This window comes from Mirounga leonina, unplaced genomic scaffold, assembly GCF_011800145.1.
Source record: "Mirounga leonina isolate KUSES-001 unplaced genomic scaffold, KU_Mleo_1.0 Mir_94, whole genome shotgun sequence".
In the NCBI taxonomy this organism is placed as follows: domain Eukaryota; kingdom Metazoa; phylum Chordata; class Mammalia; order Carnivora; family Phocidae; genus Mirounga; species Mirounga leonina.
The window spans coordinates 38,597,414-38,622,604 of NW_023270855.1; the positions used below are offsets into that span (position 1 = coordinate 38,597,414).

Consider the following 25,191-nt stretch of genomic DNA (forward strand, 5'->3'; position numbering starts at 1 on the left):
ACTTGAAGCAATGCACAGAGCACTGGGTAGAGATTTTCCATGGTCCTTCTGAAAAGGCCAAGTTGAATACTCAACCTCAGGGTGTGATCAGGCCAGAGAAACCCCCCGGCACCTGCAGCTGAGAACGTACCACAGACTCGTCAATCTCGGAGATGCTGTTGTGGCTCAGGTCTAGAGTGGTCAGTGCCTGCCACGTGGGGATGACAGCAGTCACAGGGCCTTCCAGGGCTGTGCCTTCTGGCTCCCACTCATCAAATTCCGAGGCTTCGGGAACAAGGACTTCCTGTGTAAGAACATCTGTTGAGCACCACAGTTGGCCCTCACGCAACACAATCATTGCAAAATTTCAGGAAGGGCTTCAGCACATTTAGCATGTGGAAGTGAACTTGCATTAAAATGGGCTTCAGTTCATATGGCTTTCCCTGATTGTGAAATACTTGAAAAGCTTAGCAACCTAACAGCCACTTGGAATGTGTTCTGACCCTGCCTCCTTAGCAAATGCTTTTCAAACCCAGAAGAGCCTTTTGCTCTGTGGTGCTGCCTTTTCTGGCTTAAACCTCAGGAGCTGAAGATCAGAATTCATGGTGTTTCCAGGGACCGGTGCTTTCCCAGTGAGGAAATGGTCCCCACTGAGGACAGTAGGCGATTATTGCCCATTACGTCACAGGGGAGCAGCAGGGACACAGGGGCACTATCAGAGGGCAGGAAGGCAGGCCTCCCTGTTTTGGCAGTTGATGCCCAGAAGACCTCTCCTCCCTCGATGGATCCACTTGGGCCCTTTCAGCGAGGCCGCAGGGAGCGCCTTGGAGAGAAGCCGGGTTGCCCAACACCCCAGCTCTTTACACAAGCCCGTCTCAGCCAGCGGCCTCAAGATTTCACCAAACCCAAATCTGGATCAGACCCTGGAAGTCACAGAAGTAGCCACTATGGGGCGCCTGGGTGGCTCAGTTGGTTGGGTGACTGCCTTCGGCTCAGGTCATGATCCTGGAGTCCCGGGATCGAGTCCCGCATCGGGCTCCCTGCTCAGCAGGGAGTCTGCTTCTCCCTCTGACCCTCCTCCCTCTCATGCTGTCTCTCATTCTCTCTCTCTCAAATAAATAAATAAAATCTTTAAAAAAAAAAAAAAGAAGTAGCCACTATGTTTGCTCTATACCCGCAGAAAGATTTTAACATTGATAAGATGTAATCCATAGAAAGGTAAACAGAAAAGAAACCCCTTACTTTCTCAATTTGAGTATTTCTGTTGCTCACACACAAACGAGAGCGAGCAGCATTTCCACAACCTGGCCTGTCTACCTCAAGGCCTCTCAGGGCAAGACACAAACAGTACGAAACCAGGGCTTCTTAAGCTTAGAGGAACATTGATATCAATCTAACGAACATTCTGTCCCTTGCCACTACTTAGCAATTAGCAAAACCAGTGACATTTTTGGGGGGTGGGGGTAGGGAGACCCGGTTCCTTCAACTCTCTCGTTTAACAGTGTGGATTTCTGACGAAGACACAGACCACAGCGTCCCAGGGACTGTCAAGCGGTGGGAGGATCCGCATGAGTGTATGGCTGGCTGCCCAGCGGGCAGGTCCAACCTCCAGTGTCCAGCAACAGCTGGGACGCTCACACCGGCCCTCAGCACGGAGGAGCGCGACATGTCAGCGCAGGACCCTGCCCCTCATGCCCCGGCAGGAAACGGGTGGAGCTCACCTTCATAGAGGTTGCGGAGAAGCGGACGCTTATTGTGGCTAGGGTGGGCTTTGACGCGACGAGTCCCCGGATGTGCCTGGCACCACAGTGACTTATCTGGAACAAAAAACAGCTGCATCTCAGAAAAGGCTGTAAGGGCTGACTAGGGCTTGGCAGGTGGACAGGAAAAGCGAGCTCTGGAAAGCACAACTTGAGAGCAAAGGGCCTTGGGTACACAGTGAGTACGATGGGCCCTCTTGCTCACCCAGCCCTGCTTCGCTGGCCTTGGTTGTCCTGCAGCGAGGAGGGAGGGCTACACGCCCAAGCACGCCCATGAACACTACCCACCTACAGGTTCCAACTGTGGGGCCTCACCCTGCGAGCAGAGGCTGAGTCAGGCACTCCTCTAACTCCCCGGTCCTTCCTCAGCCAGCTCTGGTGAAGGCACACACCATAGGTTCCCATCAAGGGATGTGGTCCTCAAGGTCTCTGGGACTAGCCCAGAATGGTGCAGGCAGAATAGTCCTATGGGTAGCAGACGCTCTGGAGTTAGACTTGGCTGAATTCAGATCCCAGCTTTCCCTCACTGACTGTGTGGTCCTGGCCAAACTTCCTTACCTCCCGAACCCTCAGTCTTCTGAATAAAAATACCCATTTCATAGGGCTGTTGGGAAGCTTCCATCGAGAAGCGTCCATCAGGACACAGGGCTGAACACAGAAGGCATGCTCCAGAAATAGATGCTTTAAAGCATTTTTAAAAATTATCCGTTACTGAGGCCCCTTGCATTTAAAAAATGTTAACAAAACTGACATCATGAACCCAGGAATTTGGTAGTGAGTAACACAAAATATTTCCTACTAGGTGTGGGCACACCGGAGGGCAGAGAACCCTCAACGCCCTCTGTGGGTGTGCCCTGGGAGGCACAGATTTGGAACTGGCTCTGCCTGACCCTCAGGACGCCTTCCCAGCACTTCAACTTGAGCCATGAGGAGAAAGAGCCAAGTGCTGGAGCTCCACCCTGTCCACACGCTGCCTGTGCCCAGAGCAGACATGCAGACCAGCCAAGAGCAGTAGAGGGCCCTCTCTCTCCAGACCTTCAGATGGGCCCGACTTGCCTAGCAGGGGTCTGTCACATACCGACAAACACAGAAGCAACAAGGCCTGACGGGTAAGCCCAGACACACTCTCTAGCCACAGTAATCAGAAGCAAGACCACACCGGCGTGGGCTCAGCCCCGCCTACACTCCAGGGGTCCTGGGTCTTACCTCCACCTGGTGAAGAGCCTTGAATATTGACAGATCAAAAGGCAGGAGTTGCTCTTGAATGTTGCTGGTTCCAAATGGTCCTTCTGTGCCAGAAACCTGTGGCCAGACACAGGGCTTGAATCAGGGACCCTGCTGCAAGTGCTCCCCGGCCACATTCGTGGCGGGGTGTCGCGGCTCTGCCGGGCTACGTGAGGCGCAGGAGGCACGTACCTCCACTGACCACTTGCGTGGTCAACAAAGCAAGCTAAAGCCACAGTTTAAAGCAAGGGGACCCCAGGTCACGACTGCCCCCTGGTGCTCACTGCCAGAAGTGCAGTGCCAAGAACACCGAAGGTGGCCGTCCAGGTCCCAGGGCCCATTCAGCCACCTTCACACACACTGCCAGCCAGTGAGCTCTTCGGCCCCACCTGGGCTCCATGCCCACAACCGAGAGGCTCTCCAAGCTGCCACAGCTTTACCTTCAAGTACTTAAGGCGACAGGTGAAGTCCAGGATGTGCCCGAGGTCAGTCTTGGCGTCCCCACTGGCACACGTGGGCTTTCCGTGGTGCAGCTGCTCAGTGACCGCGTACAGCTGCAGGGGCCCGATGGCAAAGACCTCGCCAGCCCCCAGGAGCTGTTCTCCTGCAACAGCCGTGCCCCCAGGGTGAGCGCCCGGCCCCAGCCCCACTGTGCAGCCAGGGCGTCTGCCCCCCTGGCCAACAGCTAGCAAGCATGAGGCAAGCACCCTCAGGACGAAGCCATGGTCCTGAGCTCACGCTGGGCACAGGGCAGACCCAGGACACACGATTACAAAGGAGGGAAGGGCCCTGAGAATGTGCGACTGGGGAGCCTCCCTGAGGCGAGGCCGAGTCAAAATCTGCGGCACTGAGCTGGGACCAAGCCGGCGTGAGGCATGTCGGGGCAGCAGATCCACGCTACAACCTGCACACAGCCCGAGGTTAGGTGGGGTCTAAGGAGCCAGCCCAGCGCAGGACCTGCGAGCAGGCGGGGTTCCCAACAGTCCTCACTCTGCTCCTCCCGGCCAGGCACCCTCTTGTCCTCAGTGACCTCATCGGCACCGCCTGGAAGGAAGGCGGGGAGATGCCCGACACGAGGCTGAACGGCAGGAGCACTCACTACACATTAGCTCCTGTTACGAGGCTCTTTGGCAGGGTCATGACCCCGGACTCGCCTCTGTTTGACGTCTCAACTCTCTCAGGTAAGGACAAAGCAGGTGCAAGATGGCAGCAGGCCACCCACCTTCCAGAACTCCACCACAGGGCTTTGGACTAGATCCTGAGCCTGGGGTTAGCCCCTGACACGGGGACTCAAGAGTCCTAAGGTAAAAGACCACAGCTTCTTAGACCTGGCTGCCTGTAGGGCCAGTGGGCAGGTAGACAGGCAGGCTCGGCTGTGGACCAGGCCCAGGGATTTGAGCAACCCTGGGGAGGTGGGCCCTGGGGAGCACTCGTTGGCAGGAGTTCCGTGCCACCCTGGATCCCGGCTGCCTGACAAGTCTGGGCGAGTGGCCACTGTTTTGGGGACTCCCGGCCACATACCTTTTTCAAAGAGTTCCTCAGCTAGTGCCGCAGTGATGCCGTTTATCTCCTGCAGAGAAATCAACCCGAAATCAACCCGCAGTTAGAGTTCCCCTGCCCCCAGGCCCTCAGACTCACATTCCCGGCCATCTACTCTCTCTGTTGCTGCAATGTCAACTCTCTAGAAAGCTAATAAAACAAACAGAGCTTGTAACGTACGACAGGGGAGAGAGTAAACTATAAATCAAATTGCCCAGGAGGGGAAACGGAGTATCTCCAGTCCTGTGGACATCTGGAATGTCGCTTCAAAGGAAGAACAGGAACGGACTATCGCGGTGACTCAGCACGCACAGGCCCTGGCTGTGGCACGAGGCCTGGGAGGCTGGCCAAGCCTGGCGATCCTGGCAGTCAGCTGGGAAGCCAGCAGCCCCCAAAACTGGCCCCAGAGGATCCCGGGAGAGGGCGTGGCTGAGAGGAAGTCCTGTTTCTTCTGAGAGTGACCGTTTCTACTTTCGTTCATGTTCCAAAGGTGCCTTAAGAAAGTGAGTGCTGGCTCTCTGCCTGTGCTCATCCTTCAAGCCTTGCAACAGTCCCCATGGCCCCAGGGTCCTAAGAAAGAGGCAGGAAAGGACTTCCTTTCAGGAGGCTTGAAAGACTAAGCCGTCAGTCATATTCAGAGCTGGCGTGCTGGGATCTACACCATGGTGGGCAATGCCTGAGCGCCTGGCTCACTCCACGGCCCCAACGCCCCATGTGACGAAGATGGCATCCTGAACCCCGTTTCACAGATGAGCAAACTGAGGTGGAGAGTTGCTGTACTCTCCAGTGTTACATGGCCAGGAAGCAGCAAAGCGACTTGGCCTGGAAGTCTATCTCTGTACATAAGCCATTGCCTCGGCACTTTCGTGTGTGATCCTGGGGATGGCAGGACCCCACGGCCCCCAGCCCAACATCGGGCAGGTAAGAATTTTAACGAACTGACAGATGGCAGCCAACGGGACTTTTGGTAAACAGGCTTGGACGGAGACCACGCGGTTGCCTTCATGACTCATGGGAACATCCCGGCCACGAGGACGTGCGATTCACATGTTGATGGGACTCAAAAGGCACCAGGTTGCAGGAGACAGAGTGTCCTTTTCCTGTTTTTCTTTGTGGTTTGTCTCCTTATCTTTCATACATGATGGATATGCTGACGGTTGTTTATATGCTGCAAATATCTTCTCCCTGTCATGCAGGCCTCTTACCTTTGTGGTGGTTTTCCTGACACACAGAGATGCTTCATCTTTATAAAGGTTGTTTAATATGTGATTCTTTTCCTTTGTGACTTCAGGGCTCTTCCCCCATCCTAAGATTATAGAGATATTCCTCTTTTTCTTTTAATACTTTATGCTAGCTTTTAAAAATGTGTTTATTTCTTTAAGCTGCTCAAAATTCAGTTTACACACAGTGTGAGAAGAACCCCCCTTCGGCATCACAAGTGGACAAAAAGCCCAGTGTGGGGGCGGAAATGAGCAAACACAGCCCCAGCGTTAAGAAGCACAGGGTCTGGCAAGATCCAAGGTCAGATGCAAAGGGGCCATCAGGACAACACAGGCTCTGAGCAGGAGAGGGCTCCAGGTAGGGAGGAGAGAGGCTCTCCGTTCAGGCCGAAGTTCAACTTCAGTCTCTTACAACGACCTAAACTCAATTTAGTTTCCCTGACTGCAGTAAAGAACTGAAGATTAGTAAGAGCCTGGAATGATCCAAATGCTCGTTTCTCTACCAACAGTTTTAAGCGCCGTGGCCGGAGTCTAAGTCAGCACTTCCCCAGCCCGCTGCTGTGAGCATCACCTGGTCAGCCCTGAAAGAGGCAGGTTCCTGAGCAGCAACTCTCTGGCCCGTGCTAGTGACGCTGGGGCTCCCAGAAGGTCTCCCTCGGGAAGGGGCTCCCTGCCATCCATCCACACCTAACAATGTTACATTTCTTCGGGCAGCTGCCCTCAACACCCCCTCAGGGGACAAGGTTGGCATTTCTGGAAAACACAGAAAGCTGCAAGATAGCGACGGTCAAGGGCTGATGCTAAGCGGAGAGCAGGTTTTTTACTTCTGAGCAATCTAAAAAGCAAACTATGTGACAATTGCTTTCCGCTCTTCCGGGCACAGGAAGTGCACGCTGCTGTTACACTGTCTACTTTTGCAACACTACCTAGTTTCCCAGGCTCGTCTCCCCCTGCGGAGACTTCATCAGAGAGAACACAGGGATGCCTCGGCCCCTGAGTTTACGGTACAAATCTTACGGTACAAATCTCTCCTGAGAAGAGAATTTTGTTGGCCTCCTCAGAGTTCTGGTTAAGCCAGCCTTGCATACAGAGCAAAGGTGTGCAGAGTCAGTACCACCCCCCCCAGTCTAAGTCACTACAGATTCTGCTAGGAGGTCACCTGTGCGGACAGGTGACCCCCCCCACACACCTCACCCAATCTAGGCGGAAGGGACCTAAAGTGCTTCGGGGTGCCACAAAGGTCTGAACTGAGAAGTATTTTTTAAAAAAGACATTCTTTATACCTCAAAAAAAAAAAAATGCAATTAAAATAAAATTAGCTACACTTAAAAAAACCAGTAACACCCATCCCTAAATGGGTTATAGACCCGTCAGTCGGGTGCCTGCCAGGATCCCGAGTTGAGCTGCACACAAATGCGCCATGAACTGGTCAGGCTGTAGCTCGGCGGCTGCCACTCTGAGCACGTCTGCGCAGGCAGAGCCCGCGACCACGTACACCCTGAAGCGCCTGTGCCTATGCTCAAGGAGTAACCCCGGGCCAGCCCAGCACTCCTGCTGGGAGCGTACTTGAGCACAGAGCCCTTGGTAATGAGGCACAGACAAGGGACTCCCATCACACGGCACTGGGGAGGACCCTATGTAACTTTTTTTTTTTTTTTTTTAGATTTTATTTATTTATTCATGAGAGACAGGGAGAGAGAGAGAGAGAGGCAGAAGCAGGCTCCCTGCTAAGCAGGGAGCCCGATGTGGGACTCGATCCCAGGACCCTGGGATCATGACCTGAGCCGAAAGCAGACACTTAACCATCTGAGCCACCCAGGCGCCCCCTATGTAACTTTTATTTCATGACCATGATGAGGCATTCTAGCAAGAGTCAGGTATGTTATGTGCAATTTGGCTTTAAGTAAAAATTCCCTACTGAGAGATTCAAGCCTCAAGTTTCACTGGAGAGAGCTCCAAGGCCATAAGTTACAGAGAAATCTGTCCTCACTTACAGCCTCAGTACTTGCAGCTGAGACAAAGGACGAAGGTGAATGCTAAGGCTGACATCAAGACGGTAACCGTTTGAGGCACCGGGGTGGCCAGGCGGTTGAGCATCCAACTTTTGATTTCTGCTCACATTATGATCTTGGGATCGTGAGATCAAGCCCTGCGTCAGGCTCCGCGCTTAGCGGGGAGTCTGCTTGTCCCTTTCCCTCTGCTCCTCCCCCCAGCTCGCTTGCTTGCTCTCATACAAATGAATGAATAAATACAATCTTAAAAAAAAAAAAAAAAATGGTTCAAATTTCGAAAAGTATCTTTGTCCTAGTCCACTGGCTTTAAAATAAGACAATGACAGAAATGCCACCTTTGCCAAGAACTGAGTGCCTCTCCTTACCAGGGCAGCCAGTACTGGCTGGCACCTGGTGAGTCCCGGTGGGCCCACTGCTCTTGCAGGTCCTTTACTGTCACTGCACAGCCTCCTCCAATGCTCAAGGGCTGGGGGTCATCACCCCCAAGCTTACAAAGGAGGAACTGGGACACAAAGAGGTCAAATGATGGACTTAGAATAAACGGTGGGGGTGGGGGGGCACCTGGGTGGCTCAGTTAGTTAAGCAGCAGTTCTTGGTTTTGGCTTGAGTCATGATCTCAGGCCTGTGAGATCGAGCCCACATCAGGCTTGGTGCTGAGCGTGGAGCCTGCTTGAGATTCTTTCTCCCCCTCCCTCTGCCCCTTGTGCATGCTCTCGCTCTCAGGGAAAAAAAAAAAAAGGCTTAAAGGGTCTGGAAATGGCCTGCCTCCCGAGTCCACTGGTTGACATCCTGCCACAAAATGGTGTGCTAGAGGGCGCCTGGGTGGCTCAGTTGGTTAAGCAACTGCCTTCGGCTCAGGTCATGATCCTGGAGTCCCAGGATTGAGTCCCGCATCGGGGTCCCTGCTCAGCGGGGAGTCTGCTTCTCCCTCTGACCCTCTTCCCTCTCGTGCTATCTCTCATTCTCTCTCACTCAAATAAATAAATGAAATTAAAAAAAAAATCAGTTAAAAAAAATGGTGTGCTAGAAATTCTTTGTGGGGATTCGTTTCATTGAATTTGAAAACCTCTGCTCGTAGGGTGATGGCATGAAGTTTGTCACGGAGTCCCAGGAGTTCCAGAAGCCACAGCTATCTGGAGAGAAACAGCACAGCAACAGGCCCAGTGCCGAGGTGTGCCCACTCACAGCAACACAGGGTTGCCCTGGCCCATGCAATCCCCATCTCAGAGTTGGCCATGGAGAGAAGTGCTGCCTTCTTTCCTTGCCATCAAAATCCACACTGCAAAAAAATGAAGTTGGAACCCCTTACCTCACACCGTAAACAAAAACTAACTCAACATGGACAAAAGACCTAAATATAAGAGCTAAAGCTATAAAACTCTCAGAAGAAAACCAAGTTGTAAATTTCTGTAACCTGGGACTAGGCAATGGTTTCTAAGAACATCAAAAACACAAGTGACCAAAGGAAAAAAATGGATGAACCGAACTTCATCAAAATCTCAAACTTTTGTATTTCAAAGGCACTACCAAGAAAATGAAAAGACGATTCACACAATGGAAGAAAACATTTGCACATCACATTTCTGATAAGGGTCTAATATCCAAAATTTATATATATATGAATATATATATATGAACTCCTACAACTCAACCATAAAAACACAAGTAACCTAATTTTTGAAAGTGCTGAGGACATCTGAACACACATCTCCAATGAAGATATGCAAATGACCAATAAGCATGTGAAAAGAGGCTCAACCTCATTAGGGAAATGCAAATCAAAAGCACCATGAGATACCACTTCACAGCCACCAGGATGGTTATCAAAAAAGTGGACAGAAACAAGTTTGACAAGGATATGGGGAGAGAAGAACCTGCACACTGCTGACGGGAATGTAAAATGGTGCTGCCACTATGGAAAAAAATTTGGCAGTTCCTCAAAAAGCTAAAGTTACCATAAGACCCAGCAATGCCACTCTTTATGTATACCCCACAGAAAGGAAATCCTATGTCCACACAAATCCTTATATATGAATGTCCACGGCAGCAATATTCTTACTAGCCAAAATGTGGAAACAACCCAAGCGTCCATCAACTGATGGATAATGCTGTATACCTAATCAGCAGAATATGACTCAGGCAAAAAGGACCAAAGTACAATACAAATGGACCTTGAAAGCATCCTGCTAAGTGAAAGAAGCCCATCACAAAGGCCACATTTGTATGATTCCATTTATATGAAATGTCCAGAATAGGCAAATCCATGGGGAGAGAAAGTACATTAGTGATTGCTGATGGGTACGAGGTTTCTCTTCATAGTGATGAATGTTCTGGAATAAGACAGTGGTAATATCTGCACAACTCTGTGAATATACTAAAACCAGGGAATTGTATACTTTCGATGTTTGTTTGTTTTCTTTTAGATTTATTTATTTGAGAGAGAGCGTGCGCATCAGCATGCGTGCACAAGCCGGGCAAGGAGCATAGGGAGAGGGAGAAAGAGAGAAGCACAGTCTCCACTGAACTGGATCTCAGGACCCTAAGATCATGACCTGAACTGAAATGATGAAGAGTCGCTTAACAGACTGAGCCACCCAGGTGCCCCAGGAATTGTATATTTTATTTTATATTTATTTATTTATTTATTTATTTATTTATTTATTTATTTATTTTTAAAGATTTTATTTATTTGACAGAGATAGCGAGAGCAGGAACACAAGCAGCGGGAGTGGGAGAGGAAGAAGCAGGCTTCGCCTCGAGGAGGGAGCCTGATGTGGGACTCGATCCCAGGACCCTGGGATCATGACCTGAGCCGAAGGCAGACGCCTAACGACTGAGCCACCCAGGCGCCCTGGAAATGTATATTTTAAAAGAGTGAATTTTGGGATTGGGACGCCTGGATGGCTTAGTCAGTTAAGTGTCTGCCTTTGGCTCAGGTCATGATCCCAGGGTCCTGGGCTCGAGCCCCGCATCAGGCTCCTTGCTCAGCAGGGAGCCTGCTTCTCCCTCTGTTCCTCCGCCGCCCCTCCCCCTGCTTGTGCTCTCTCCCCTCTCTCTCTCACAAATAAATAAATAAAATATTTTTAAAAAAGACATGCAATCTACTTTTTTTTAAAAGTGAATTTTATGATATGTAAACTATATTTTAATAAAGAAAAAAACCCGCACTCCAGACAACCAGGGTTCCCTGAGTCCACCCTGTCCAATGTCAGCCCCACAAGAAATGGAACATGTTGGGAATAATTTCAGAGAGGCCACTGATGGGACAAAGGCTAGAAGAAATATTCCCTAAGAACTCCCAGCCTGTAGAAAAGGCTGAGGAATCTTTTAGGCCCTCTTTGTTCAAACTCACTTGAGGATCTAGTGGTTCTCAAATCAGGTGAGATTTTGCCCCTCGGGGGATATTTGGCAATGCAGGAGGCCATTCTGGTTGTCCCAACCTGGGGTGGCTATTAGCACCTCGGGCGCAGAAGCCAAAGATGCTGCTAAACAGCACATGGGACAGTCCTCACGACAATGACCCAGTCCTAACTGTCAACAGTGCCACAGCTGAGAAACCATGATTTAATTTCATGATGGGTTAGTTAGTTTTTAAAAATCCTTGAATTTATATAACCCAGGGGCCCTTCTGGTAACAGTATTTCAGTACTGTTCCAAGCAGTAAAGCATGCCTCAAAACAGAACCTCAGGGCCCACCTCAGGCAAACCTATTTCAAAAGAGCAGCCCAGGCCTTTCCATGCTCAGAGTGGGGCAAACCTGCCGCTCAAAGACCTAGGTCTTCAGCAATGAATTATACTTTCAAAGGGCTGCTTATCAAGTTTTATCCTTAAATGGCTAACCAAAGCTTTCTTAAAGAACAGCATTTCCTAAAATACTAACCGGTAAAGTTTATCTGAAACACTCGCATAAGAAATGGAAATTTTTCCTCACATAAAAAAAGACAACATAGGGGCGCCTGGGTGGCTCAGATGGTTAAGCGTCTGCCTTCAGCTCGGGTCATGATCCCAGGGTCCTGGGATCGAGCCCCACATGGGGCTCCTGGCTCAGCCGGGAGTCTGCTTCTCCCTCTCCCTCTGCCTCTCCCACTGCTCATGTTCTCTCTCTCTGTATCTCTGTGTCTCAGATGAATAAATAAAATCTTTAAAAAAAAAAAAAAGACAACATAAAAAAATGTCTACAATAGGAAACTGAGAACTACAGTTACTAGTATATGCTGAATAAAATCCAAAGCATATAGATGGATAGACAGATACAGCCCATCCGTAAATGCCACCCATTTTCCACAGCCCCTCCAAGCTTAGTGACCCAATGCTAGCGTCATCACCAAATTTCCAGGCTCTACCTAGCACTCCAAAAAAGGTTCGGCTGTCTTACTCTGAAAACACTTCAAGAAAATTGTGTTGTAAACATATTTGAGCCCTTAAGACCACAACCCACAGGTCCCTTCCCAAAGGGTGAGCCTGAAAATGGAGTGGATTCTTTCATATCTTCATCACATAAAAGGAAAACAATTAAATGTCAATTATCCAAAAATCTATTACCCAGAGATTAACTACTCCTAGTACTGTGGTGTATGATCTTTCAGAATTTTCCTAGGCAAATATACTCACATAAATTTCTTTTCATAAAAAGGGGACCATTCTACACACCATTTTACGGCATGCTCATTTCATATAGTAACATACTTATTTTCCTATGTCAACAAATCCACAGCTGCACCATCATTTTCTAGCAGAATATCTGATTACAGGGTTGTACGCCTTGATTTTTTGAAAAACACCTCCTATTGGACTTTTTCAAAACATTTTTTATTTGAGAGAGAGAGAGAAAGTGCACGCTTGAGAGAGGGGAGGAGCAGATGGGGAGGGAGAATCCCAAGCAGACTCCCCGCTGAGCGCAGAGCCTGATGAGGGGCTCGATCCCAGAACCCGAGATCACTAACCTGAGCTGAAACCAAGAGCGGGTCGCCCAACCAAATGTGCCACCCAGGCACCCCTCCTGTTGGATTTTTGATTATCTTCGGTATTTCGCTACTATCCTGGAATGTACCTACGTCCTGTTTACACTTGCCTGATTGCTTTCCCCCTAGAATAAATTCTCAGAAGTGGAACTGTGAGTTTTTTCAACGTCTGAGTTTCACATGGCCAAACTTCCCTCTGTGAGGTGTGACAACTCATCCTGTCACCAGCAGCCTATGAATGTTGTTCCTCCATCCAGAGCCGTTCCGGGACACACACTCCCGGTGGAGTCTATCTACTGACCCTCGGCACCTCAGACCCTGAGGATGCCCTCCCATGGCCATATTCTGCCAACACAGGCTGATTCCTTCATCTCGAGCTGAACCAACAGCGAAACCGTCCTCTATCCCAGGTGTCAGCTGTTTCCACTCTACCCCCATCCATTTGGAAAACTAGCCTGAACACCCACAGGCTGTTTTCACTATACAAAATGCCACATGGTAAAGGAAAACCTCTGTGGCCACGGTCTAATTTAGAGCAAATCTGTCAGTAAATGGGCTTCTGCCCACACCCCATCCACAGCAGGGTGATGTTCCTCCATCTTCTAACCTCAGGGTACAACTCCGCCCCACCTCCCCCGAAAGCAGAGGCTCACGCTGGTTTGCTGCCTCGAGCCTGGTGGTTGAGGGCTGGCAGGAGAGACCTGGAGAGGAACTTACGTAGAGATGAAAATGTAAGAAGTGGGCCAGCACGCTGGGGGCCACACCAGGGAAGGCAGCCAGGAGCGTCTGCAGGTAAACCTCCAGATCCTTCTCCCTCTTTTCCACCAAGCTTCTCGAGTTTTTCCCAATGATCTTTTTAGGCGGAAGCAGGTTTTTATCAATTTTCCTTTCTGCAACCAGCTGTAAGAAAATAGAAGCATGGTCAACCACAGCCCCAGAGGTCTGTGATGTTGCAGGTTCGAGGCAAGCAGCGTGAGGACAGGTGCTTGCCAAAACTCCCACAACCCCTTCCGGCAGTGGTATGAGAATTAGAGATCCAACTAGTGCATCTGGAATTTGGCCTCATCAGATTCAAATAGTATTAGAAATACCAGTACCTTGATTGCAGACAAGGAGCTCCATCTGGAGCCTGTAGAGACAGTCAGAAAATACAGGGCGGTGGCCTGTCTTTAAAACACTCATGTTGCAAATGACCCAGAGAAAGGTGGCTCTCTCCAAAAACAAAGAAAGAAATGGAATCACAGCCAGACATTAAAGTCAAGGCTCTGGAGTAGCTCTAGTCAGGTGGGACAAGTTTAAACCCGTTCCCTCCCCGGGACACTGACCATTATAGGCACGGAGCTGGTTCTGCCCTCAGTTTAATGTGTGGCACAATGGAAATTTGGCCTAAAAGCCCCCAAGCCCTGAGACGAGTCCCAGTTCTCAAGAGTTACCTTTTCGTGGAGATCATAGAAATCGCTGTAGCGGTGCTTGACTGTCCATTCATGGCTGCCATCAGTGACCTGGATGATATAAACCTACAAGGGAAAACCGACAGTCCTTGCCCAGCCAGCCAAAAGGAAAGCCCTGTCCTCCCCTCAGCAATAGCCACAGGCCACCCAGACCACCCAGCCCCCAGGCCAAAGTTAGGCTACCCTTGCCCACTAGCCTCTGCATCTGACCCTCGCCAAGCAGCAGGACCCCCTCGCAGCTTCCTCCATGGCCCTAGCACCAGCTGGCAGGCACATGGGATCAATCCATGGGTCTACCTAACAGTGAGGAACAAAAAAGGTGACCATCTTATCAAGCCATCTCTTTATTTTTTACTTCCAGCCTCTAACCTGAGCTGCAGGCAAGGCCACCCCCTCCAAGAGCAGCAGAACAGGGTGGGGTCTGGCAGGACTAGCTTCTCTGCTGTATATTTTTCCAGGTGCCCTGACTATATCCTAGAAGCAAGTCCCTTCCCAACACTTTCAGCTGGTTCCTGGCTAAGATTTCTGCTGCTGAGCCAGGCATCAAAGCACTAAGAAGCCGATGGGAGGCTGGGGGGAAGGGAAGTGATGAACAATCAAGACCAGCAGAAGGTAATATGGCTTAGCAGGTTAAGGGAAAGGGCCTTGGAGTCAAGGAAGACCTGAGTTCAATATTTGGTTCTGCCATTTCCTGGCTGGCCTATGTAAGTGACTGGGAGCCTAAATTCTCTCTGAGTCTCAGTTTCTCCATCTTAAAAGCTGATAGATTTAGTAACTGAATAAAGTAATTCAAGCAAAATGCTTTGTACAAGGTCTGACATGCAGCAAGCGTTCAACAAAAGGTGTGTTAATAATATAATAATAATCAGCACACCCGAGACAAACCGTGGGGTCAGCTTGGATCACCACTTCCCCTATATCCATGCAAAAGGGGCTCAGCCCCGCGAATAGGGAGAGCTTTTTGGAGCTGACGTCCTAGCTGAATGCTGCTTATGGGCAATGGCCTACCGACCATCAGCTCTGAGACCTCAACCCTCACCTGGAAAGGCCCCGTTCCCCCCCCCCCCCCCCCCCCCGGTCTCAGCGTCCCGCCCCTCTCTGCAGCATGTAGGGAAGGGGGAGGAGAAATCATCAAATCAGCTGAAGCCTCCAGAGAAGAGCAGCCATTTCTCCAGGGCTGGCCTGTTGCTGCAGGATCCGCCCCCAGCCCCTCTTCCCAGCCTGGCAGTTTCCCTCCCCCTCCTGCCGCCCAGGAAAGGAAAAAGAGCCAGAGAAATGACCCTCAGGAAGAGGGTTAGGAGGAGGGCCAAGGGGGTGGGGTGAAGGCAGGGCCAAAGCCCCCCCCCCCGCCCCCATCCTCAGGGAACAAAGAACTGGAGGCTGGGAGATGCTCAATACGCCCCCACCCCAAGGCCAGTCCCTGCCTGGCTGCCTACCAGGCCCACAAGCCTGGCGACTAACCCCATACAGATCCAGAAAAGCCTCCCAACTCCATCACAGTCTGGAACTCCACCCCTCTTTTCTGTTCTCCACCTCTCCCAAGGCCTTGAAGTGTGTGGGCGCCTTGTTGCCCCAACAGGCTCCCTCCGCCCAAAGCCATGAAGACCCCTGAGGTTCCTGGGTCTTATACTCTCAGCCCACAGTGACGACCTCAATTCCCCCGCGTCACGGCTCCACTCCTCCCCCATCTGGTCTCTGCCTGACTCCCAAGGCCTTGGGGCTCCAGATCCCCCCTTTTTTTAAAGCAAATCTCAACTGCGACCCCAACCCCCACCCCCAGATCAAGGCCCCGCTCCCTCTTCTTCATGGCCTGCAGGACCCCGGACCTTTCCCCGATTCCATCCATCAGAGACCCCTCCCCTCCCGGACCCCCTGTCACGTCCTCCCAGGCCGGCGCCCCTGCAGGCCTAGAGGGTCTAGAAGGGCCTCCGCCTCATCTAGACTCCCATCTTCCGCAGACCCCTTTATCCCCAGATCCTCCCCAACCCTAGCCCTCATTTCTGAAAGCGTACCCCTTCCCCAAGCTGCCTCCCTGGGACCCACCCCAGGGCCCTGTCCCCGGACCTGCGAAACCCATACGCCTTCCCCAGATTCCCCTCCTCGAAACCGAGGCCCCCGCTACCGCGTCCTCCCCGGTGGCGGGGCCCAGATCCCCCCAGGACCCCCCCGACTTGGGACTCCGGGTTCCAGCCGCCACCCCCAGTTCTGGCGCCCGCGCCCCCTGCACACCGTATACGTGTCCACGAGCTCAGAGCCCACGACGCGCGCCTCCTTGACCGGCTCGGCCTCTCGCTCGGACCCGAAGCTGCGCGCCGCCGCCGCCATGTTCCGGGCTCCGTTGCGGCAGCCGCCACTGCCGAGCGCAGACTGGCAGCAGCAGGGGGCGGGGTCAGCGTCCCCCCGCCCCCTGGCCCCCCCCGCCCCCCGCCCCCGCCGCGCGCCGCGCAGCCATCTTGGCCCCGCCGCCTCCTCGCGCCCTCGCCCCGCCCCTCGCGCGTAATTGACAGCAGCCGCCCACAGCGCGCGTGCGCAGGCCGCAGAGGCCTGAGCGCTCGCGTCGTTTGTAAAGCTCCTTTGCGGCGTTCCCCGCAGCCTGGGAGAAACTGAGGCACCGGGCGGGGTAGCTCTGGGCATTGCCCCTCGGTGCGCGGGAAGGGAGGACGGAAAACCTCGCACCTCCCGGGCTACCCGAAGCAAGTCATTGCTCCACCTGGCCTCTGTTTTTCCCCCTCCAGAAAGAGGCAGTAATCGCGCCCCGCCTGGCTCTCGGGCTCATTCCCTGGAGGGCACGAGAGGATTGAAGGAGAGGATACGAGCTGGGCGCGCCTGGGTGGCTTAGTCGTTAAGCCTCTGCCTTCGGCTCGGGTCGTGGTCGCGGGGTCCTGCGATCGAGCCCCACATCGGGCTCCCTGCTCAGCGGGAAGCCTGCTTCTCCCTCTCCCACTCCCCCTGCTTGTGTTCCCTCTCTCGCTGTCTCTCTGTCAAACAAATAAATAACATCTTTAAAATAAAAAAAATATATGAGCTGTGCTTAGAGCTCGAGCTGGACAGAGTAACTCTGCGCCAGTTCTTAACCTCTCGGAGATTTGGAGACCTCTTCTATTGTATGCGGTTCATCTATGCAATGCGCGACACTCAAGGCAGGGAGCTGGTGTGGTTATCGAGAGGGCTCTGCATGTGGGTGGAAGGAAGGGATATGTGCTGGTCATCGACTGCAAGACCCCCCGATGGTGTCCTACCAGAGCTCAGAAGGTGGGGCGACAGGCTGGCCCTGGATCCAGAAACTACAGTGCTGGAATGGGGTAGCACAGAGGTGGAGCCCTAACCCAGGGGAAGACCCTGACCCAGAAGAGGGAGATGGTAGCTGAGCTGGAGGGGAAGAGTCTAGCACAGATCGGGCATCTGTGGGTGTGTTTATTGAACGACTAAATGCAGCTCACCCAAGCCCAGAGCTAGTACTGCTCTCCCTGGGGAGATGAGAGGTCTTGGGCATGGATGCTTTGACACCCCTGGCTGAATGGGCTCCACACCCCTCCGTACTAAGGTGGGTCAATGACTTCCTTCTCCAACGGTTACACAGCACCGTACTCTGAACTTGGCATTCGAGGCTTCTCTTGGCGCGGCCCTCCCTTCCACACCCCCGCCCCCACCCGGCCCCCCCCCCCCCCCGCCCCCTGCCTCCAACAGGTTTAGCTTAAGGCAGGGGCTGCCAAGTCAGCCATACCCTGAGCAAGTCACCAGCCCTCCAGGAGCCTCAGTTTCTTCAGCTGAAAATTGGGGATAATATTGCCCACCTCCCTGACCGGAGTTGAGCTGCTGTGTGTAGGGGCCTGGCCTGGGGCCCGCTACTTCGAAGCACCTGTCCTGTCCTTGGCTCACGTTTTCATTCATTCAAGAAACTTTTCCAGAGAGTCCCCTGGGAGCCATAGAGGATGGAGGGAAAAAGACGTGGTCCTTGCAGCCCTTCATCTGCTCCCTGCGCTGGACAGAGGACACAGGGACTCAGGCCAGCCTGAGATCACCAGGGCTGGGGGAGGGGGTGGAGGATACTGCACTCAGGGGTGGGCTGGGCCGGCCCGGAATGCAGTGGGGCAGGGCTATTTAAGCCCAGGACTGGCTGGCAACCCCAGCAGCCTGCCCTGTGAGCCGCCAGCATGGATGACATCTACAAGGCTGCGGTGAGGGACTGGGCTGGACTGGGCTGGGCAGGGCTGGGCAGGGCTGGGGTGGGTGGGCCCACTGGGAGCTCACTCAACTCACGTTGGGGGACGAGGTCACCCCACGAAGGTGGTGGGGACCCAGGAGAGGGCCCATGCAACTTTCAGCCCAGGCCTTCGAGGGGAAGGTGGATCTGGCATTCCAGTTCCAGGGTGTGGAAGGAGTGAGGGGTTCAGGGGCTGGAGAGGAGCTTTCAGGTGGGTGGAGGAGGTCACCACTTTTAGCATCATGTCTGCCCCTGTCTCCAAGTGTCTGTAGTCTGTGTCACTGTCTTCCAACCACATCTCCCTTCACTCGTGTCCGTGATCTCTGGATCTTTGCCTTTCTCAGTCTCTTCCCATCTCTTTGTTCCTCCCAGCTGTCCTTCTGAGTCTCTGTTGCTGTCTCGCTTGTCCCCACCCCCCTTTCCTGCCCCTCACATTCTGCTTCTCACACTTATAATCCCCAACCTACCTCCAGCTCCTTGGATGGCTGAAGACGCTGTGGAGGGTGGGACAGGAGTTTGAGGAGGGGGCTGGAGAGCCAGAATCCTGAGCTGGAGAAGGGGCTTAGAAGTTTGAGGTAGGCAGGGAAGCACTGGGCATGGGGGAGAGACAGGGGGGAAGGAATAGAGAACCGGGGCCGCAGCCCCCATCAGGCCTGGCAGGCTCAGGGCTCAGCGGTCTAGCCAGGGGTGAGGGCTGGAGAGTGGTCACCCCAAGTCCCTGCAGCATCCTGGGGTCACTGAGGGACTTCAGATAGTAGTCCCTCCCCGGAGTGGGGGGTGTTGCTTACCTCCCCCTGCCCCAGAGGTGAGGACATTTGGCCCAGACAGCTGTCCCCAAGGGAACCCCTCTCTCAGCCCTGGGAGTGCAGCCCCACTCCTGGGCAGGCAAGAGCTACAGCTGGCTCTGGGGCTGCCCCTGCCTATCCCGCAGGCGTCCATGGAGCTGGGGCACTCCACCCCGTGCCCATACAAGGCCTGGTGGGGCTGGGGACTAATTTTGGCTCCTGAGGCACCAGCAGGCCAGGGGGCCAGATAACACTGCCCCACCCCCCTGCATGCCAGAGTCCCCAGAACAATCACCAGGTTTAACTCTGTCCCCCGTTAAAAATAGCCCAGTGGCCATCCCGGTCAGGTTACAGTGGGTGGCTTTGCCCATCCCACAGTGGTTTTATTGTCCCAACCTGAGGGACAGCTGTCCCTCAGGCCACCCAGCTTGGATTTCAGCAGGGGGGCCGAAAGAGGATTGAGTGGTCACTGACTATTGTTACTCAGGGTCACCTTGGCCCTGGAGGGGGCACCCACCTGTCACCCTGGCCCTAAGCCCTGCCTCACTGAGGCCAGCGGGGTCACCTCAGGGCTTTGGGGGGCAGGGAGGGAGGACTGTGACCTGGGAATGGCCTGCCTCTTCCTGGCTTCAGTTTCCCCGTCTGTGGAATGGGTTGGTTTCCTTAATAGCAGCTAAGTCCTGAATCTGAGTCCTGAGACCTCCTTTCCTCTCTAGGTAGAACAGCTGACAGAAGAGCAGAAAAATGGTGAGTGCCCCAACACACGTGGGGGTACAGCAGTGTCGGGCTGGAAGAGCATAAGGACCCCAGAGGCTGGGGTCCCTCTTACTGTGACCTCAGAGGTCTTGGAGGGAAATGGGCAGTTGACAGGTAGCTCCAGAGGTCTGGCCTTCTGGGGTCCTGGCTTCTGAGCCCTGGCCACTCTGTAACTCCCCCAACACCCCCCCCCCCCCACCGCCGCATTTGGACACAGAATTCAAGGCAGCCTTTGACATCTTCGTGCTGGGCGCCGAGGATGGCTGCATCAGCACCAAGGAGCTGGGCAAGGTGATGAGGATGCTGGGCCAGAACCCCACACCTGAGGAGCTGCAGGAGATGATTGACGAAGTGGATGAGGACGGTGAGCCCCCCTGCCCCCCAGGCCCCAGACCCGCCTCACCCTCAGCTTGCTTGGGACCCGAGTCCTGGCTCTGCCACTTATTACTCTGTGCCCTCGAAGGAACCCGTTAACCTCTCTGAGCCTCAGTCATGTCATCTATGAAATGGGCATAACGACCACACTCATCTCACGGGGTTGCTATGAGGACGCGTGCAGGGACAGCACCGGGGTTTATCGTCAAGAGCATTCTAACCATCCCTCACCTTGCAGGCAGTGGCACAGTAGACTTTGATGAGTTCCTGGTCATGATGGTTCGGTGCATGAAGGATGACAGCAAAGGAAAGTCTGAGGAGGAGCTGTCGGACCTCTTTCGCATGTTTGACAAGTGAGTGCCTAACCCTGGATCTCTGACCCTGACCCTAGCAGAGGTGGCGAAAGGGGGACAGTCTTGTGACCTCAAGCCCTCAGTCTCCCATTCTGTGCAATGGGAGAATGGGATGGCCCACCTCCCAGCGGCCTTGCCTTGCCTCCTGGGGTCGTGGGTGGGGCTGCTTCTTCCCTTCCTCTGGCCCACACCATGAGCTCTGAGGTCCTCTTCACCCCCCACCCCTGCACAGAAATGCTGATGGTTACATAGACCTGGATGAGCTGAAGGTGATGCTTCAGGCTACGGGTGAGACCATCACAGAAGACGACATTGAGGAGCTCATGAAGGATGGTGACAAAAACAACGATGGCCGCATTGACTATGACGGTGAGGGGGGGCGCTGTGCTGGATCCCTGCTGCCCGCACCCTGGCCAGACCCCTTCTCTGACCTAGGCCTCTCTTCTCTCCACAGAGTTCCTGGAGTTCATGAAGGGGGTAGAGTAAGACACCAACGCTCGCCCAGAGCTGCCTGTGCCTCCTTCCAACGCCATGGTGGGGGCCAGGGGCTGGGGTCCCCAGGATGGGAGCTTGGGTGTGTCCTCGATCATGGGCCCTCCCTGACTGCCTCCCCCAGCCCTATCCTGGGAATTCAAATAAAGCCCTGCTCCCTGGAGGCCTGGTGTCTGGCTTTCATTCCCGGGGGCGGGGGGGTGCTGTGGATGCGCTGATGACCATTTCCTGCCTTATCCTTGAGCCTGTGCTCTACCCATCCCCGTACACCATCTTCTGCCAGAGGGCTTAGATTAGGCTAGAGATTACCACATTCCATGGCCCACTGGCCCCTTTCTATGACTGCTAATGCCTGGGCCCCGTCTCCAGAGATTCAGTATCTGGACTTGGTGGTGGCCCAGGAATCCACATTGAACAGGCTCCTGGGGGCTGTGGCTTTGATTGCCAATTGGCAGCTGAGAGGTCCTGTGCTTGGAGAGAGCAGAGCACCCTGCTAGGCCCTGGAGGCCCCTTGGCATGGCAGCCCAGCTCCTTCTCAGCTCTGGTTGCAGAGAAGCAGGGTGCTCCAGGGGCCCACTTGCTTGCATTTCATGCTGGTAGCACCGACTCCCTGGGACTGAGGGACCCACCGTCTGCTCTCCCTCCATTCACCCATTTGCCAGCTGAGGACCCTAGGGCCCGGAGAGGTGCAGGGACCTGTCAAGGTCATCGAGTGAGTCTGGCGGAGAACGGAGCCACGTGGCTCCCAGCCCGGGGCTCGGTCTGATGCACCAGCTGCCCTGACCCTCGGAGGCTCCAGCAGCCCACTTTCCCTCCCTGATGGAATGGAAGTGTGAGGCTTGGTGGCTCTCAGCTTAGTGGGGGCCAGAGCCACGGCCACAGCGGGGGCGCTGGCCTTGGAGAGGGGGGAGGCAAGGACGTGGAGGTGTCAGCAGGGGCGCTCACAGGAGCGACAGCCGCCGCGGTGTGCAGGCTCGGCAGAATGCCAGCAGCTGGGCTCCCCGCTCCCCCCAGCCACTCCAAGGCCTCTCCACCTGTGCCCCAGCCTCGGCATTCCCCAGACAGGCCCAGCATTCCGGAGACAGTCTTGGAATTCTGGAGATGCCTCCAGGGCAGGCCAGAGCGCGGGAGCTGTCCAGCCCCTGGAGAGGCCTGGGGAGAGCAGAGGGGTCCCTTCAGGCCTGCCCTTGGGAGCTGGAGAACTCAAGGACCTACACGTCACACGGAGGAGCAACGACATCCTGGGAGAGGAGGCAGGGCCACCGTGGGTGCACCTGCCCTAGTCGCATCCCTACCCTGTGCCTGGCATGAGGGCCGGATGCTGGAACCCTTCAGAGGGAGGCCCCATCCCTAATTTCGTGAAATTGACCATCGGCTCAGGAAGATAAGAGGGTGCTAAGTGGAGTGAGGAAACCAGTGTGGTGCTGGAATGGGGATTATGGAGACGTGGTGGCCACGAGGCAAGAGTGGTCCGGGATCCCGGAAGAAGTGCGTTTCTGGTGGGACAATCACAGAAGAGATGGCAAATCCTTTGTCCACATCAAAGTTGCGATGCCTCTGGGATGGGGTGGCAGGGATGTCAAGGCAGGGCTGGAGCTAAGTGAGGGTGCAGAGAGAGCGCTGTAAAGTCCCGTGTCCTCAGAGTAAGAAGGGCTTTCCCAGCCCCGGTCCCAGATGAGGCCCCTGGGGAGAGGGAGTATAGACAGAGGCGGCCAGGACTGGACACCAGCCATCCCATGTGGGTAGTCCGGGACAGGAGGTGTGGCCAGGGGGATGGGAGAGACCCTGGCTGAGTGAGGGGCCCTGGGAGCCAGGAGGGAAGGATGGGGACATTGAAGGCAGCTGGTGGCTCTGGGGTTAGGGACCTGGAGGCCCCTGAGGCCTTGGTCACCTGGACATGAGGGTTTCCTTGGAGCCCGACTGGAGAGGACCAAAGGAGTGAGATGAGGTGAAGGGGAGCTGGTGGGCACGGACAGTACCATGCAGCTCTACAGGAAATGTGCTGGAGCTGCAGGGAGACAGGGAGTCCAGGGAAGCTCATTTAAGGAAGTGGGGCAGGGAATGCTGCGGAAAAACCCAGTGGGGCCGGCAAAGGGTGATGGGAGATGCAGGGGCGAGGCTGCCGAAGGTGAGCGGCTATGGGTCTCTGGGGAGTGTTTTGAGGGCCTGGATCCAAACTGGGCAAGGAGAATGGGGCTGAATGGCAGTGGGGATACTGAGCGCAGGACGGGGTGTCCACGGGAAGGGATGTTTTGAATGGAGACGCCGAAGGTCACATCCTTATCAGTAGTCAGTTGGAGGATGAGGTCAGGTGGCTGAGGTAGGGGCAGGAGAAGGTGGTTGTTGGTGAGGAGGACTGGAGGGGCACCCGGGGGACGTGGGCTGTTGTTGGGATCAGAAAAGAAGAGAGAAACTCCAAGAGTTAGGCTTTCTGGGAACAAAACAGGAGGATGGCTGGGCCAGCTGTCAAGAGGGTGCATGGGGAGGTGTGTGGGGGGGTGCCTTAAAGAGGGGTCCACAGGGAAGGGGGTCTGTGCGATGGTCCCAGGGTCTCTTTTCCAGAATGAGTTTGGTTGGGGAAGAACTAGAGCATCCATTCCGTCCAGGCATGCCCACCCCAGAATTCCAGCTGGGAGAGGCTGAGCTGTGACCCTCCACATAGACACCTGGTGGCTCCCGATGCACGAGCACGCACATCACACGTGTGCACAGCCAAGGGCTCACAAGCTCCCACCAGCACAAGGCATTAAGCTCCCCCATGTGCATCACCTATTTTGACTGTTTTGCTGTGTTCCGTCCTCCCCATTTTTTCTGGGCTATGTCATCCTTCGCCTAGATAGTGCTTCCTCCATGAAGGCTCCCTTGATTTCTTGATCAGAAGCAATCGCTGGAGTCTCCTACTGCTCCTGCCTTTTCGTAGTACGGTTGTCTGGGTACTGCCTGCTGCCCCAAAAGGCTTTGGTTTCTGCTGGGTGGCCCCACTGCCCCGCACAGGGCCTGACAGGGTGGGACCTCCTGCAGTTCCCTCTTTGTCCATTAGATGGCACAAGATGCCTGTGGCCGGACCCATTGATCTGCGCTATCAAGGGGATGCTTGGGGTCTGTTTCCAACTTGTGGCCAGCAAGCAGGAGCCTTCACAGAAGATCCTAACCCCCTTCCCTGGCTGGGAAAATGAGACCCAAAGAGGGAGAAGACCTGCTTAAGGCCACACAACAAGTTAACAATGGAGTTGGGGCTCCCAGCCCCTGCCACCGGCTGTTTTCCTGCAGTGTGGAGTGGGCTGCCCCCCACATCCTGCTCCAGTAGACCCAGGCCTCCCTGCAGCCCCAGCTGGGGGACTGGCTGAGCTGAGACCCCCAGGGCGAGCTGGCAGGCTGAGGAGTTGTTGGGCCTCCTGCTCACAGCTGGTGGCCACATGCTAGTTGAGGGGCTGTCCGGCTCAATCTTCAGCCAGACCCTGGCCCTCGGCCCAGTCTGCAGGCTGAAACGTCTCCCCAGGGAGAAGGAGGCAGAGGGGCTCCACCCTTCTGAGGGCCCATGACAGCCCCTGCACGGGCACACCCCTCCAGTGTAGAGCCTGCTACACTGGCCATGGAAGGAGGAGACTGAGGCCCAAAGAGGGGAGGGCTTTGGCCAAGTTTTTCGAAGGAGCCAGAGGCTGGGTGGACTGATGCTAGTCCCTGGCCTCCCTGAGTAGCCCCTCGCCCAATGCCAGGTCAGGACTCCCTGGGAGGAGGCATGTATGTGGCAGGGGGGGATGGAGACAGGGAGACAGGGTTCCAGGTCCCTGGGTCCTTCTCATGCTGACTCAAGGAGCCGACCTGTTTCCCTTCCAGGGATGAGATGGGGGTGGGGGTGGCAGGATCCCAGTACCCCAGGAGTCCCAGAAGTGAGAGTCCTAAGAAAGGGCAGGGCTAAGCAGGGCCTGTTGTCAGCCTGCTGTGTGGCCTGGGCCAGGTCCTTCCATCTCTGATGCCCCCAAGTTTCTTTCCTTTTTTTTTTTTTTTTTAAGATTTTATTTACTTATTTGACAGAGAGAGACACAGCGAGAGAGGGAACACAAGCAGGGAGAGTGGGAG

General features: G+C 54.4%; 2 protein-coding genes across 6 annotated transcripts in view; one reads left to right on the top strand and one right to left on the bottom strand.

Annotated features, from left to right (window-relative positions):
• The window catches only part of NISCH (nischarin), a 33,217-nt gene extending 16,704 nt beyond the window's left edge, over positions 1-16,513 (bottom strand). For 4 of the 5 annotated variants that reach the window (XM_034998061.1, XM_034998060.1, XM_034998063.1 and 1 more), the window contains exons 1-8: positions 16,376-16,513; positions 14,129-14,212; positions 13,413-13,595; positions 4,485-4,533; positions 3,404-3,567; positions 2,946-3,041; positions 1,701-1,796; positions 131-283 (exon numbers count right to left, since the gene is read on the bottom strand). In XM_034998061.1, coding sequence (XP_034853952.1) covers positions 131-283; positions 1,701-1,796; positions 2,946-3,041; positions 3,404-3,567; positions 4,485-4,533; positions 13,413-13,595; positions 14,129-14,212; positions 16,376-16,471 — 921 coding nt within the window. In that variant the 5' untranslated portion in view covers positions 16,472-16,513. Of the gene's footprint in view, positions 1-130; positions 284-1,700; positions 1,797-2,945; positions 3,042-3,403; positions 3,568-4,484; positions 4,534-6,293; positions 7,037-13,412; positions 13,596-14,128; positions 14,213-16,375 lie in introns of those variants that run through there. The other variant, XM_034998062.1, reaches the window with a different exon arrangement.
• Positions 16,514-18,273: 1,760 nt separating this feature from the next.
• Positions 18,274-21,274, top strand: TNNC1 (troponin C1, slow skeletal and cardiac type). Its single transcript, XM_034998065.1, has 6 exons — positions 18,274-18,324; positions 19,852-19,882; positions 20,109-20,255; positions 20,505-20,619; positions 20,852-20,988; positions 21,074-21,274. The coding sequence occupies exons 1-6, from the start codon at positions 18,301-18,303 to the stop codon at positions 21,103-21,105; spliced, it is 486 nt and encodes a 161-aa protein (XP_034853956.1). The 5' UTR covers positions 18,274-18,300; the 3' UTR covers positions 21,106-21,274.
• Positions 21,275-25,191: the final 3,917 nt, after the last annotated feature.